The sequence below is a fragment of the Ochotona princeps genome, chromosome 24 (assembly GCF_030435755.1).
Source record: "Ochotona princeps isolate mOchPri1 chromosome 24, mOchPri1.hap1, whole genome shotgun sequence".
NCBI lineage: Eukaryota > Metazoa > Chordata > Mammalia > Lagomorpha > Ochotonidae > Ochotona > Ochotona princeps.
Window position 1 is genome coordinate 28,585,447 of NC_080855.1, and position 14,187 is coordinate 28,599,633.

Consider the following 14,187-nt stretch of genomic DNA (forward strand, 5'->3'; position numbering starts at 1 on the left):
CACACGGACGCTTTTCTTTCTGGGGTGTCGTGCTCGCCTCGGGGACCTGGGGCGGGTGCGGGCAGGTACAGGATAGAGCTGACCCCCCAGGCGGGGGCTACGGGCAGGCAGGGCGAAGGAGGGCCAGGCAGACCACACGCGTGCAGTCACAGACTGACTGTGTCGCGCGTGAGCACCCATGCTGCGTGTTTGATTCCCCCTCAACCCCCTGCCATCATCTCCGGAAAACACCTCAGATCTCCCCTGCCGGGTGCCTGGTGGGTTACGGCATTCCCCTTGCAGTAATGGGGAAACCAAGCAGGCCTGGGCAGGGGAGGGAGGGTGCAGGGTTTTACACTTGAAATGGCTTCTCAGGTAAGTCTGGTGGCCAGTTAGTGAGGCCATTCGAAAATAGAGGGGAAACAGTGGGGCCGGCGTGGTGTCCCCAGGCCTCCGTGCCTGGACTGAGCTCTCCCTGCAGCCCACGCTCGGGGTGGGGCAGGATGCCAACACGCCAGCCTTGCTCCTCAGGACACACCCATGCCAGGAACCGTCCGTGGTAGTGTGGAGAGATTTGGGAAGTGACTGGGCACTTTGCAAAGAGGTGGAAGTCGTTGCCTGGTCCTACTCCAGACCTGCACACAAAGCCCCAAAATGGAGTGGACCTGGGTTGCTGGGTGTGAACCCCACCCCTCCCCAGTGGGAGCAGGTCACCTTGCTTTCCACGGTGTGCCCCAGGTAACCATCAGGGCTACAGTGACTGAGTGGTATTGAGTGAGCATCCACCTACCTGCACCAGCCTCCTGAGTGGATGCCATGGCACGGAGCGTTGCCCCCATCACCAACCAAGCCTCCCCACTTGCCAGTGCGACCTCTACAGGCTGCTGTAGGCTTTGAGGACTTTGTGGGTGGCGCCTGTCTCCCCCTGGGGCTGGGGTTCACAGCAAGGCCTGGTGGCCGTGGGCTTCCCCAGCTGGCCGGCACTGCTACCTCCCTTCCCCATGCGCCATACGTGAGTGCGCACACGCACCTGTGAGCCCTTTTTAAGGAAGTGTCGGGAAGCTGCCTGAGAACCAGGCAGCTGTGATACAACACCTGTGGGTCAAGACCTTTCCGGCCTGGACTTCCTCCTGGGGGAGGGAGCGGCCTAGGCCTAAGCAAGCAGCCATCCCTCCCCACTGCTGGTGACCTCCGTTCGGGAGGGACACCTGTGCATGGAGCCTGAGCGCCCCAACAATAGGGACCGAGTACTCCAAGGCCCCACCCTGCCAGAGCTGTCGCTGGCACCCCCCTTCTAACTTTGACCAGGGTTGTGAGCTTGAAATCCATGCCCAGAGTTGAGGCTTTCCAAGCCTGCAGAGCCGGAAAAGGCTGGAGGCCCTTGAGGTCCCAGGCCTGGAGACCTCCCATCCTCCCAGCTGTGGGGCCACCAACCTGGCTCAGCCTAGGAGGGGCTGCACCCTGTGCCACTCCCTCAACAACAGCTGCTGTCCTAGCCTGAGCAGGTGGCCCACAAGCCTGCAATACCTTGCCTTGCTCACAGGACATCTTTCCCAGTCACAGCAGGGACAGCTAGCTGCTCCCTGGCGAGGTGGGGGGACTCCTCAGTCCTCTGTCCCCCTGCCGAGGATGTGTCCACTCTTAGCTGACCACTAACGAGCCCATCCGTGCTGCTTCACAGACTCGTGAAGCAGGCCTGTGGACTGGGGGATAGGGAGAGACCAGGCCCTGACCACCACATGTCTGCTTTCCCCCTGCTGGACCTGGATGCCTGAAGCCTGGAACTAGATCAGGGGCTGCAGGGCCATGTCAGGTGTGGGAAGGAGGGAGGGCCGGGCCACACTGCAGACCTGGGGAGGCAGGCGGCTCTCTCCAGCCTCCACACACCCAGGAAACAGTCACAGCTCGTTTCCAGTCCTGCCAGCCAGGCCCAACCCGCAGCCCTCAGGCCTCTGGATTGGACAGCAGTTCCCTGTCAACACCCTGGGGATTTCCAGGCCAACCCATCTGGGAAAGGCCAAGTGGCCTGAGGGCAGAGGAGGTGCTGTCTGGGGAGAAGCCAAGCTTCTGGGGTCACCCTGGGAAGCCCCTGCTCCCCCATTCAGTCAGCCCCAGCATACGAAGGGTCCTCAGGAAGGTGTTGAAGGGCAGGTGGCCTGTGCAGTGGCTCTCAACATCTCAGCCCTAGGGCCTGGGGTCGCCTCCTGACTTCACCCTGGCTTGATGCCAATGCACACCCCTGAACGTGGTAGGGGCCCGCAGGGCAGATGGATGGCTCAAAAGCTTGGGACCCTGTCACCCACCTACAGTGGAGTTCAGGCTCCTCTGGCCCAGCCCAGACTATGATAGACATTTGAGATCTCAAATAAACATACATGGAGAATGGAATTGAGATATGGTAAAGGTTTGGGTGCAGAAGTGGGAAATCCACGCAGCCCTTTCAGAATGCACTCATTCCTATATGACTGGTGAAGACCCCTCATGCGGTTTAAGTTCAAGGCCAAGAGTGTTGACCTGCCTGGGTTCCAGCACTGGCAGCCTCAGTTTCCCCACTTGTGAGGTGGGCAGAATCAGGACCCAGCATTAGATCATTTCGCTGAGATGTTCAGACACGATCAGGCAGGGAAATCTCTGCCTGTTGGCCCCTTGTGGGGGTGGGGGCAGGCGTTGAGTGACCAGTCCAGGCAATGGTTCCCCAGCTATCACTTGGTCAGGTATTGTAGCTACTTAAGATCCACAGCTTCACATGTCAGAACTTAAACTTTGAACCAATCGTATCTCTTCCCCTTAAAAAGGAAATGAAGTATCTCCCTTAGGTAATTCAGCCAGGAGCTTCGTCAGGGTCTCCCACACATGTGCAGTCTCAAAAATTTGGACCATCCTCTGCTGCTTTCCCAGACCATAAGCTGAGAGCTGGATGGGAAGTGGAGTGACTGGGGCACGAACCGGGACCCACATGGGATGCTGGTGCTTGCAGGTGGAAGATTAGCTGAGCCATCGCACCAGACCCCCTAAAGTGTAGTGTGTTTCATTCAAGAGGCAGAGTTCCTATCCTCACTGTTCACAATCCATAAGCCAGATGAAGCCTAGAGCCTGAACCTGCGGTCCTGAGCTTCCTCAGGGTGCCAAGAGCGAGGCCAGAGCTGGCACTGGAGCCCAGGTGCCGTGATACAAGCTTTGGGCCTCTTACCCCTGGGTCACATGGTGGTCCCTTGCATTTTGAACTCATTTGATCCCACACGTTCATGAAAGCCAGCTGCGCCTCCTAAGAGGCTGTGCAGCTGCTTACGGAGGTCATGAGGAAGTCGGCACCTCCTGCCACTCCCACCCAGTCTGCAGAGGTCACAGCGGGGGGCAGTGCAGAGGGGACTGCCCCCTCCCCCCCACACACCCTTGGCCAGCTGGTGAGTCGGGGCAGGCAGAGCCGCCTGGCCGGGCATTGCGCAAGAACAAAAAGGCCACGAAGGAAGGGAAGTCCGCCAGGGTCAGATCTGCCGGATCCTTCCCTGATCCCCCATCCCCTGATCCCTTCCCTCAGCTGGCACAGGTGCACTGCCAGCAAACTCTCCTCCAGTGTTTTTTTTTTTTTTTTTTTTAAGATTTTAAATTTCTTTTTACTGGAAGTCAGATATACAGAGAGGAGGAGAGACAAGGAGGAAGATCTTCCATCTGTTGATTCACTCCCCAAATGGCCAAAATGGCTAGAGGTGCGCCAATCTGAAGCCAGGAGTCAGGAGCCCAGAGCCTCTCCTGGGTGTCCCACGAGGGGACAGGGTCCCAAGGCCTTGGGCCATCCTTGACTGCTTTTCCCAGGCTGCAAGCAAGGAGCTGGATGGGAAGTGGGACTGCCGGGATTAGAACCAGCACCCACTGGGATTCTGGCGTGTGCAAGGTAGGGACTTTAGCTGCTAGGCTACTGTGCCAGGCCCCTGTCTTCCACTTTGGATATTTGAAAAGGAGGGTCTCACACACACAGAGAGAGTTCTGCCCTGGAAAGGTTCATTTCCCAGAGCCCCACAGACAGCCATGGCCAGGCCAGACTGAAGCCAAGAGCAGCTGGAACTCCATCTGGGTCTCCCACGTGGCATGTCCTGCCGCCTTCCCAGGTGTGCAGTAGCAGCGAGCTGGAACGGGGAGCAGGGCCAGCCCTCCGGAACAGCATCTTGCCAAATACCCATGGTGCGCCTGCGCCCAAACCCTCACCCCTGTATCTAGAAGGTTCTGCCATCAGCGTACTGGGTGGGGCAGTTTCTTACTGTCACTGAGCCATGTAGTATTCATCTGCCTGTCCAATGTGGAAAGATCCTAGATGCATGAATGGAAATGACCAGAGACTGCCCTTAGTGGGCCAGACATCCCCAGGGCTGGCAGAGGGGAACCGGAGGCGGCAAGGGTCATGTCCTCAGTGGCCAGGAAGCGACACCAGCCAGAGGCAGGGGGCATGGACTTCATCCTTTCTAGTTAAAAGTAGAAACTGGGCCCGGCACAGTAGCCTAGTGGCTAAAGTCCCTGCCTTATACATGTTGGGATCCCATGTGGATGCAAGTTTATGTCCCAGCAGCAGTAGAGGCCTTGGGACCCTGCACCCATATGGGCGACCCGAAAGAGGTTCCTGGCTCCTGACTTTGGATTGGCTCAGCTCTGGCCGTTTCAGCCATTTGGGAAGTGAACCATCATCAGATGGAGTATCTTCTCTGTCTCACCTCCTCTCTGTATATCTGATTTTCCAATAAAAATAAAGAAATCATTTTTTTTAAAGTAGAAATCAGTTGAACTTGACTCCATCGTGTTAATCACCCAGGGGCCAGAGTGATGGCACAGCAAGTTAAGCATCTATCCGGAATGCCGGCATCCCATAAGAGTGCTGGTTTGAGTCCTGGCTGTTCCACTTCTGATCTAGCTCCTTCCTCACGAAAAGCAGCAGAGGATGGTTGAGCTCCAGAGGTGGCAAAGAGGAAGCACCCCGGGTGGGAGGCTGTGCGAGTGAGGGTGAGGCCGCCCACCTGCGACCTGGGAGCTCTGTGACCTCTCACCCACCGGGCAGACAGAGGGGTTGAGTCCCTGCGCTCTCCCCTGGCCTCCAGCCTGTTTCTCCTCTTCCTTCCAGATCCCCTTTCTTGCAGAACTAAGGGGTCTCCGTTTCACTTGGGCGGCAGGGGGAAGCTATAAGGAATGGTCCCAGGGGAGGATTTGAACTTGGGTCTGTGCAAATGCCATGTCTGGAGGCACCCACGTATCCACCAAGCTGATGACACGGTTGTAGGAAGGACCCAACGGTAGACAGGGCTGGGGGAGCCACAGGCTGGGTCCTTGCCATCAGATGGCTCAGCAGTCCCTGGCTGCCCTGGAGAAAGCCAGGGTGGGAGGGTCTGGGGAGTGTGAAGTTAGCAAAGTGTTTCTCAGAATAGGTGGCTTATGAACAGAGAAATGAGGGAAGAGGATACCGCATGTGCAAAAGCCCTGGGGCGGGATCTGCCGTGTGTTCCAGGAACAGTGGAAGCAGGGTGGCTGGAGGAAGGCAGCCAGCTGCAGGGAGAGGCCGGGAGATGGCTTTTGCTTCTCCCTCCCCACTACCCCCCTGCCATGCACACAAAACAAACCAAGCTGCGCCTGCGCACCTGTGTGTGTGCTCACGCCTGCGGAACCTGCAGAAACTGAAAGGAGAAAAGAAGAAGAATGACCCTCCCCACCACCACCAAGACTGGGTCGGAGGCAACTTCCTCTTTGCAGCTTACTTAAGGCTTCTACGGGGTGAGGCGCACCCCGGAGACGGAGCTGCAAGGCTGACGGCCATGGGGGACATCTTCATCCGTCACATAGCCCTGCTGGGCTTCGAGAAGCGCTTTGTGCCCAGCCAGCACTACGTGAGTAGTCCGAGGGGTGGGACTGGGGCCTGGGACACTCACCCTGTCTTGGAACACAGGCTCCCTAGCCCTGCCCAGCCCAGCCCAGCCCAGTCCCTCCTCTCGGCCCTGGGCTCCGCTCTATAGCCCAGGGCTGAGATGAGGGGAAGGGGACGGCTCCTCCCAGACCTGCCCTGTGTCTCACTGCAGGTGCTTTTCTCCCAGACACCTATGCTGGCTGACTTGTCCACCTGCCCAGAGAGCCACACTAATCCCCCTATCCACTCTGTCACTGGGTTCCCAAGCCAGGGGAAGGCCAAATGGCGGTCTCACTGCATGGGGTGCCTGGCCTTGGATGGCACATTGAGGGAAGAGTTAAAAATATATTATCTGAAAGAATTACAGAGGGTTGGGCCTGGCGCCATAGCCTAATGGCTAAAGTCCTTGCCATGAATACACTGGGATCCCATATGGCAGCCGGTTCATGTTCCAGCTGCTCCACTTGCCTTCCCATGCCCTGCTTGTGGCCTGGGAAAGCAGTCGAGGACAGCCCAAAGTCTTGAGACCCTGCACCCGTGTGGGAGACCCAGAAGAAGCTCCAGGCTCCTGGCTTCAGATTGGCTCAGCTCTGGCCATGGGAGCCACTTGGGGAGTTAACCAGGGGATGGAGGATCTTTCTCTGTCTCTCCTTTCTGTATCTGCCTTTCCAATAAAAATTAACAAAAAATAAACAAACCCAGAATGGTGCCTGGGGCACGGGTGGATGTCTTCCATCTACTGGTTCACTCCCCAGATAAATGCACTGGTCACAGCCAGGGCTGGGCTGCTGCCAAACCAGGAGCTTCCTCCGGGGTGTTCCATGTGGGTGCAGGATCCAAAGGCTTTGGCCTGTCTTCCGCTGCTTTCCCAGGCCACAAGCAGGGAGCTGGATGAAAATGGAGCAGCCGGGCTTGGCAGCGTGGCCTAGTGGCTAAGGTCCTCGCCTTGATCCCATATGGCCGCTGGTTCTAATCCCGGCAGCTCCACTTCCTCTCTGTCTCTCCTCCTCTCAGTATATCTGACTTTGTAATAAAAATAAAATAAATCTTAAAAAAAAAAAAAGAAAATGGAGCAGCCACAACTTGAATCAGCACCTCCTAGGGCAGCTTAACACCCTGTGCCACAGCACCAGCCCCTGTAGATGTTTTGTTGTTTTCAAGGATTTATTTGTTTGAAAGGCAAAATGATGGGGGGTGGGGGTAAGGGAAGGAGGCAGAGAGAAAGAGAGAGATCTTGCTTCTAGCAGCTAGCTCACTCCCCAAACGCCAGAGCTGCCCTTATGGAACCCGTGTGACTCTCAGGCCCGCCCTAGGGGCCAAGCCTGCCTTTCAGCTCCCATTCTGAGACAGGCTCCTCGGCTTCAGTCCCCAAGGCCTCTCCTTCCTGGGTTCCCCAAGTTTGTGCCCCAGCTGCCTCCTGCCCCCCACCTCCACCCCAGGGAAGCTGAATGACAGCGCCTGCCCGGGCCTCTCTCCAGGTGTACATGTTCCTGGTCAAGTGGCAGGACCTCTCAGAGAAGGTCGTTTACCGGCGGTTCACCGAGATCTACGAGTTCCACGTGAGTTCTAGAAGGACCGGTGGAGGGGCGGGGCCTCCCTGGGTCATCCCCACCCTAGGGGCGGAGCCCGGTCGGGTGGGCGTGGCTAGGCGTACGGCCCAGACGCCTCCCAGCCCGTAGCTAAGGGAGCATTTCTCTGCCCTGTGGCAAAACATCTTGTTACAATTCTTTTTTATTATTATTATCAATTATTTAAAAGACATAGTGACACAAAGAAGGAGATCTTCCAGCCGCTGGCTCTCTCCTCAGATGACCCCAAGAGCCAAGGCTAGGCCAGGTGAAAGCCAGGAGCCAGAACTCCATCTGGGTCCCCACGTGGGTGGCAAGTACCCAAACACCTGGGCCGTCCTCCGCTGCTTTCCCGGGCCACAGGCAGGGAGGATGGATGGGAACCGGTGTCCCTATGGGATGCCGGCGCTGGCAGACAAAGGATTAGCCTGTTGAGTCATGGTGGCAGCACCCCAACACAGAATTAGGAAGATGCTGCCCGCGCACAGAATGAAAACAGACCGGAGTGGAAGCCGGGAGAGGGCTGAAGGAAGTTGCAGTACTGACCGTGTCCCGGTGGTGTCCCTGGTCAGGCCTGGATGCCGGGTGGGACCAAGGATGGTGATGAGGCAACCCCTCCTCCTGACGGCTTTCCTTCTTTTGTTTAGAAGACGTTAAAAGAAATGTTCCCCATTGAGGCAGGAGAAATTAACCCAGGTGACAGGATCATCCCCCACCTCCCAGGTGAGTTATGTGGTGGGGGCATGTCAGCTGCCCCAGGTTCCCCTGCACCTGTTCGCCCAGGAGCCTCTCTGTTCAGCCCCACTCTTGAACTTGACCTTGCTCACCTGTTGCGTTGTGTGGCCAGCCCCCAGGTGGTTTGATGGGCGGCAGCGAGTAGCCGAGAGTCGCCAGGGCACCCTCACCGATTACTGCAGCGCGCTCATGGGGCTGCCCACCAAGATCTCGCGCTGTCCCCACCTGCTGGACTTCTTCAAGGTGCGCCCAGAAGACCTGCAGCTCCCTACTGACAGCCAGTGAGTGAACACCGGGCCTGAGAGGGACTTGGGGGCTCCCCCTTCCGCAGCCTGGGAGCTCTGAGAGGGGGAGCCACATGTTCAGTCACACAGCGTGAAGGAGAGATGGCAGGCAGCACTGGGCAGCCCTGGAGATGCCAGCAGCCCAGTGCTGTCCTCATGGGGCCATGTGGTGTCTTCCCTCGGGCTCCCCAGGCCTCCCCCCTTGCTGGTCCACATTCCCTGCCGTTGCTTCTGTGGCTACCCTGGGCCCCTTTGCTGTTCTTTTCCTTGTGGGAAGTCCTTCTGCAGATCTACCCAGTGGGAGCGGGAGGTCCAGCCCAGCAGCTAACATGGACTGCTTGCTCTGTTGTCAGGGCAAAGAAGCCGGAGACATACTTGATGCCCAAAGATGGCAAGAGCCGCATGGCAGGTGAGAGAGAGTGCCAGGTGGGCGGGATTAGGAGGCGGTGGGCTTGGCTAAGACCAAGGGCAGAAGGAAAGGTGGAGGGGGGAGGCAGGCTGTAGGGCTGTGGGGTCGAGTGAGAGCTGGGTCTTGGGGGAGAGGGAAGGCTTGCAATGGTGACCTGGGGCCAGGAGCCTGGAGCCCTTCCTGGTCTTCCACCTGGGTACAGGGCCCCAAGGCTTTGGGCCATCCTCGACTGCTTTCCCAGGTTGTAAGTAGGGAGCCAGGCAGGCAGGGGAGCAGCTGGACATGAATTGGAAGGGCACGGCTGACCCTGAGGCTGTGCTTACTAGGAGCTCTGCGTGGTGTGTGTCCCCAGCCTGGAGCTAGGTGCTGGTGGTGGCAGTTCCTGGGGCCGCCCCTTCCCTCTCCTTCCCGCGCCGGTTCACTGTATCCTTCCTCTACCACAGACATCACAGGCCCCATCATCCTGCAGACCTACCGTGCCATCGCCAACTATGAGAAGAGCTCGGCCTCGGAGATGGCGCTGGCCACGGGCGACGTGGTGGATGTCGTGGAGAAGAATGAGAGTGGTCAGTGTCCCCGTATCCCAATCCCCTGCTGCCCTACTTCCCACCCTTGCCGGGCTGGGGTTGTGGGGGAGCTCCTACCAAGGCTTTGGCAGCCACTGGTTTCCTTCCAGCCTGGTCCACACAGTGGGTGTGGGAAAACGGGGATGGGGAGCTGCTTCCCAGACTTGCCCCCTTCTGAGGGAGCACTCAGGGCTGCTCCATCAAGGGGTGCAAATGTCCACTTGTGACGCAGAGAGCTCACAAGCTGGGAGGCGTGAGAGCCTGGGTGCTGGGGGAGGGGTGATCTCGGTGTCCAGCCTGGTGGAGATGCCACTGCTGAAGCTGAGTGTGTGTCACGTCACCCAAGGGCTGGGGGTGAGGGGGCTTCCAGGCCCCGCCCCTTATGACCTTTCTGCACCCCTGGGCACAGGCTGGTGGTTCTGCCAAATGAAGACCAAGCGTGGCTGGGTCCCCGCGTCCTTCTTGGAGCCCCTGGACAGCCCTGATGAGGCGGAGGACCCTGAACCCAACTATGCAGGTGCCCTTCTGCTCTGCAGGGTCATGGCAGGAGGGGGACAGGGGTGAGGCTACGGAAGGAGGGCTGCCTGGAGGAGGTGGTGTCAGCCCTGACCAAAAGGGAAAAGCTGGCAGTCCTAGAACCACATGGCATGGGAGGGAGGGAGGAGGGTGACTCAGAAACACTCCAACGGGCTCTACAGAGAATTCAGCACTTGGGGGGAACGGGGTCCCCAGTATCATGTGGACAGGTGCCCCTGCCCTTCCCCCACTTCTGAGGCCTCAGCTCCGCCTCTGGAGGGAGTGCCTGCTTGCAGGTGGGGATGGGTGAGCTAACCTGGCATGGGGCAGCAGAGAGGTCCACGGGGCACACTTGGCGTGGTGGCAACGGGTGACTGCAGACGAAGCCAGAGACGAGATGGGAGGTGTGGCGGCTCTGAGGGCAAGAGCAGACCCTCGCACACCCTCGACATACCCACCTGTTGTGGACCAGGTGAACCCTATGTCGCCATCAAAGCCTACACCGCCGCGGAGGAGGACGAGATAACCCTGGCCCAGGGTGAAACCATTGAGGTCATTCATAAGCTCCTGGACGGCTGGTGGGTGGTCAGGTAGGAGAACCCCTGGCCTACTTGTCTGGCAGCCCCTGGGTTCCTTCCTCCCCTGCCCCCCAGGAGGCCGAGTGCTTCTGGGGATTCTCCTCCCCCTCCCTCTGCGTTCCGTTTCCATTTTTGGAACTGCTGAGTGGCCAGCCCAGCCTGGCAATGTGTAGGGTGTTATGCCCCTTCCTAGCCGACCCCTTTACAAGGGGACATCAGAAAGTAGAAGTGCCGCCTCTGCCTCCTGACCTGGGCCTCCTGCCAATGCAGCTGGGGGGAGATGGCGGGATGTATCAGGTATCAGAGCGGCAGGCTCTGGGCTGCTACCCACCTCTCGCCTAGCCCATCGCAGGCATCTGGGGGGCCAGCCTCAGGGCTGCTTGGCTCTCTCTCTCTCTGCTACTCAAATTAAGATTAAAAAATCTATTCAGGCCTGACTGACACAATAGACTAGTGGTTGAAAGTCCTCGCCCTGGGTGCTGGTTTGTATCCTGGCGGTCCCACTTCCCACCAGGTCCCTGCTTGTGGCCTGGGAAAGCAGTTGAGGACGGCCCAAAGCCTTGGGACCCTGCACCCATGTGGGAGACTGGGATGAAGCTCTGGGTTCCTGGCTTCGGATTGGCACGGCTCTGGCTGTTGCATCTGCTTGGGAAGTGAATCATTGGATGAAAGATCTTCCTCTTTGTCTCTGCTCTTCTGTGTATATCTGACTTTGCAATAAAAACAAATACATCTTCAAAAAGCTATTCTTATTGAGAAGTCAGATTTACAGAGAAGGGAGATAGAAAGATCTTCCATTTGCTGGCTCATTCTCTAAACAGTTCCAGCAGCTAAGCGGAGCCAATCCAATGCCAGGACCCAGCTTCTTCCAGGTCTCTCACACGGGTGCAGGGTCCCAAGGCTTTGGGCCATCTTCCACTGCTCTCCCAGGTCACAAGCAGGGAGCTGGACTAGGAAGTGGAGCAGCTGGAACATGAGCCAGGGCCCATGTTGGATCCTGGTGCTTGGAGGTGGAGCATTTAGCTAGTTGAACCATCATGCGAGCTGCCAAGATTTTTAAATACTATGTTGGCTCAGAAAGTTTTGAAATCATACATACTAAAAGTTTTCAGCAAGTTAGTGAGAAAGTAAAAAAAACTTGCATGAGTGTCAACATTTTGGCAACAACGTTAACATCCTTCAGTGATGTTTTTCCACGAACTGTGGAACCCCAGAGAGGAGCAGTCTACAGGGTCCCCCACTTTTGAGCAACTTCTCCCACCAGCCCCCCCCACCTGCTGCCCGGGCCTCACGCGCCGCCTCTTTCAGGAAAGATGACACCACGGGCTACTTTCCCTCCATGTTCCTGCAGAGGTCGGGGCAGGAGCTGACCCAAGCCCAGCGGCACATCAAAGGCCGAGGGGCGCCACCCCGCAGGTGAGAGGGGAGTCACGGGCTGCCAGCGTGCGTGAGGGAGGCGGGGACCACCTCAGGCGCAGGGAAAGGCACCCAGCCCCGGGACCCCCCACTGGAAGCCGGGTGGGCACAGGCTCTGAGGGCACTTCACGTCCAACCCCGGCCAGGTCGACCATCCGCAACGCGCACAGCATCCACCAGCGCTCGCGGAATCGCCTCAGCCAGGACACCTACCGCCGCAACAGCGTGCGCTTCCTGCAGCAGCGCCGGCGTCCCCAGCGGCCGGGCCAGCTCGGAGCCAGCAGCCTGCAGCGTGAGCCTCGACGGGGCGGGGCCGGAGTGGACATGGGGCGGGGCCTGAGAGGCGGGGCTAGGAGGAGGCGGAGCCTCGGCCGGCAGGAGCAAAGGGAGCGGGATGGAGCGTGGCCTGGGGGGCGGGGGCAGGAGGAGGCGGGGCTTGGGCCCGCAGTAGAGTTAGGAGCTGAGTAGGGCAGGAGCGGTGCGGGCGCTGGGGGCGGGACCTTGATGGGCGGGGCCAGATAGAAGCAGCGCCTGAGTCTGCAGAAGCGCCAGGGAGCTGAGTGGGGCTCAAGGGCGGGGTCAGGCAGTGGGGCGGAGTCGGGGGCGGGGCCTCTGACCCCCGCGCGTCTTCTCCTGGCAGAGGCGCCCCAGCCGCAGGGCGCGAAGCCGCAGCCCGCGGTGCCCCCGCGCCCCAGCGCCGACCTTATCCTGCACCGTTGCAGCGAGAGCACCAAGCGCAAGCTGGCGTCGACCGTGTGAGGCCGAGCGGCGCCGTTCCTGTGTATAGTGTATATAGCCTGAGGTCCGGACGCTACGGGTAGAGCTCGCCACTGCCGCCCACGCGACAGGGCCACCTCCTCCATGAAGCTGGCTGGAATGAGACAGGGGCTCCGGGGAGATGGAGGTGGCCTGGGCTCTGCCCGCGGGGTATTTGTAGAATGAGGACAGAGGCCTGTGGACTTGCTGGGGAGGAAGTTGCAAATTCTGTGGTGCTTGCTGCCCAACCAGTCTTGATCAAGAGCAAGTTTTGCAAGGGCAGGAGGAACTATAGTTCCTCTCCTCCCCAGGCAGGGTGGGGCATGCACACCCATCTTTGTGTAAGAAGGGTCGTGGTGGGGTCTTGTGATGACTCCCAGAGGCGCCCCCACTCCAGGTGAGACGCTGTGGCTGAAAGCCCACACCCCTTACAGCTTTCCCTAGTCTGCTGCTAGCCTGGGGGGAGCCTGTCTCTAAAGACAGGAGTTACCCGGGTGCTAAGAGCGGCTGAGCGTCTTGTAGCAAAGTGGCTGGTCAGGAAGACCGTGGGCAGGGGCTGTGTGAGGATGGACAAGGCTGGTTTACCAATGGCCAGCGAATAAACAGGTGCTTCTCAAGAAAAGAGTCTGGCCCCGGAAGAATTGATGAGGTTGGGGCTGACAGGGCTTAATGAGCTAAGCCTTTGCCTGTGGCGCTGGTATCCCATATGGGCACTGGTTCGAATCCCGGCTGCTCCGCTTCCCATCCAGCTTGCTGCTGATGGTCTGGGAAAGCAGCGGAGGATGGCTCAAATCCTTGGGACCCTGCAGTCATGAGGGAGACCTGGAAGAGGCCAGCCCCAGCCGCTGTGACCACGAGGGGAGTGAACCAGTGGATGGAAGCGTTCTCTTTGCCTTTTCTTCCTTTCGGTAACTTTGCATTTTAAATATATAAATACATCTTTAGAAAAGGAAAAAAAATTTGAATGGGATTTTGAGAAAAATCCCTGGAGGCCTCGCCTGGCTCCTGTGTTTGCTGGAAACATTCATGGCCAGGGCGCTGGGCTAATGAGCCCCCAAATCCAACTCCTCTGCTTGCCCAGCAGTTCCAAGCTTCCCAGGAAATGCAAGATGGAGTGTCACCATCGTGTGGAGTCTCCTGACCCAACGTGGCCCTCTCCGTGTCTTTCCCGTGTTCCTGGCCTCTTGGAGTGGCCCGTGTCTTGTGTGTGTGGTCACAAGACTGACCCCTGCAGAGGGTGGATGCACATGGGCACCGGGGCAGGTGCACCTGCAGGTGCCTGCTGTGGGTACTCGCTGCAGCATCGGTTGGGCAGATGACTCACTGCTCTAAGATGCAGGTGCAGGGATCTGAGCCTTGCAGGAGGATACAGCAACCCTGAGGCTCAGCCAGGACCCCTGCTGGGTCCTGAGCAAGATCCTGACCTCCCAGAACCATGGTCTGTGGCCGACGGGACACTGCACACAGTGGGGGCCCTGAACCTGGCTTCCAGTGCCCTC

The 14,187-nt window shown here is 58.6% G+C and overlaps 1 protein-coding gene across 1 annotated transcript; it reads left to right on the plus strand.

Moving 5' to 3' along the window:
- Positions 1–5,687: 5,687 nt before the first annotated feature.
- NCF1 (neutrophil cytosolic factor 1) lies at positions 5,688–12,993 on the plus strand. Its single transcript, XM_004587016.2, has 11 exons — positions 5,688–5,843; positions 7,339–7,419; positions 8,076–8,151; positions 8,276–8,444; positions 8,801–8,856; positions 9,300–9,422; positions 9,832–9,939; positions 10,411–10,528; positions 11,825–11,932; positions 12,079–12,224; positions 12,573–12,993. Exons 1-11 carry the CDS (start codon positions 5,772–5,774, stop codon positions 12,689–12,691), a joined length of 1,176 nt encoding a protein of 391 aa, XP_004587073.2. The 5' UTR covers positions 5,688–5,771; the 3' UTR covers positions 12,692–12,993.
- Positions 12,994–14,187: the final 1,194 nt, after the last annotated feature.

What these genes read in the sequence shown, in the direction of transcription:
- NCF1 (XM_004587016.2), top strand. Translation starts at nt 5,772, where the DNA reads ATGGGGGACATCTTCATCCGTCACATAGCCCTGCTGGGCTTCGAGAAG. An exon ending in CGAGGGGCGCCACCCCGCAG is followed by an intron (nt 11,933 to 12,078) that starts GTGAGAGGGGAG and finishes AACCCCGGCCAG; the next exon opens with GTCGACCATCCGCAACGCGC. An exon ending in CGGAGCCAGCAGCCTGCAGC is followed by an intron (nt 12,225 to 12,572) that starts GTGAGCCTCGAC and finishes TTCTCCTGGCAG; the next exon opens with AGGCGCCCCAGCCGCAGGGC.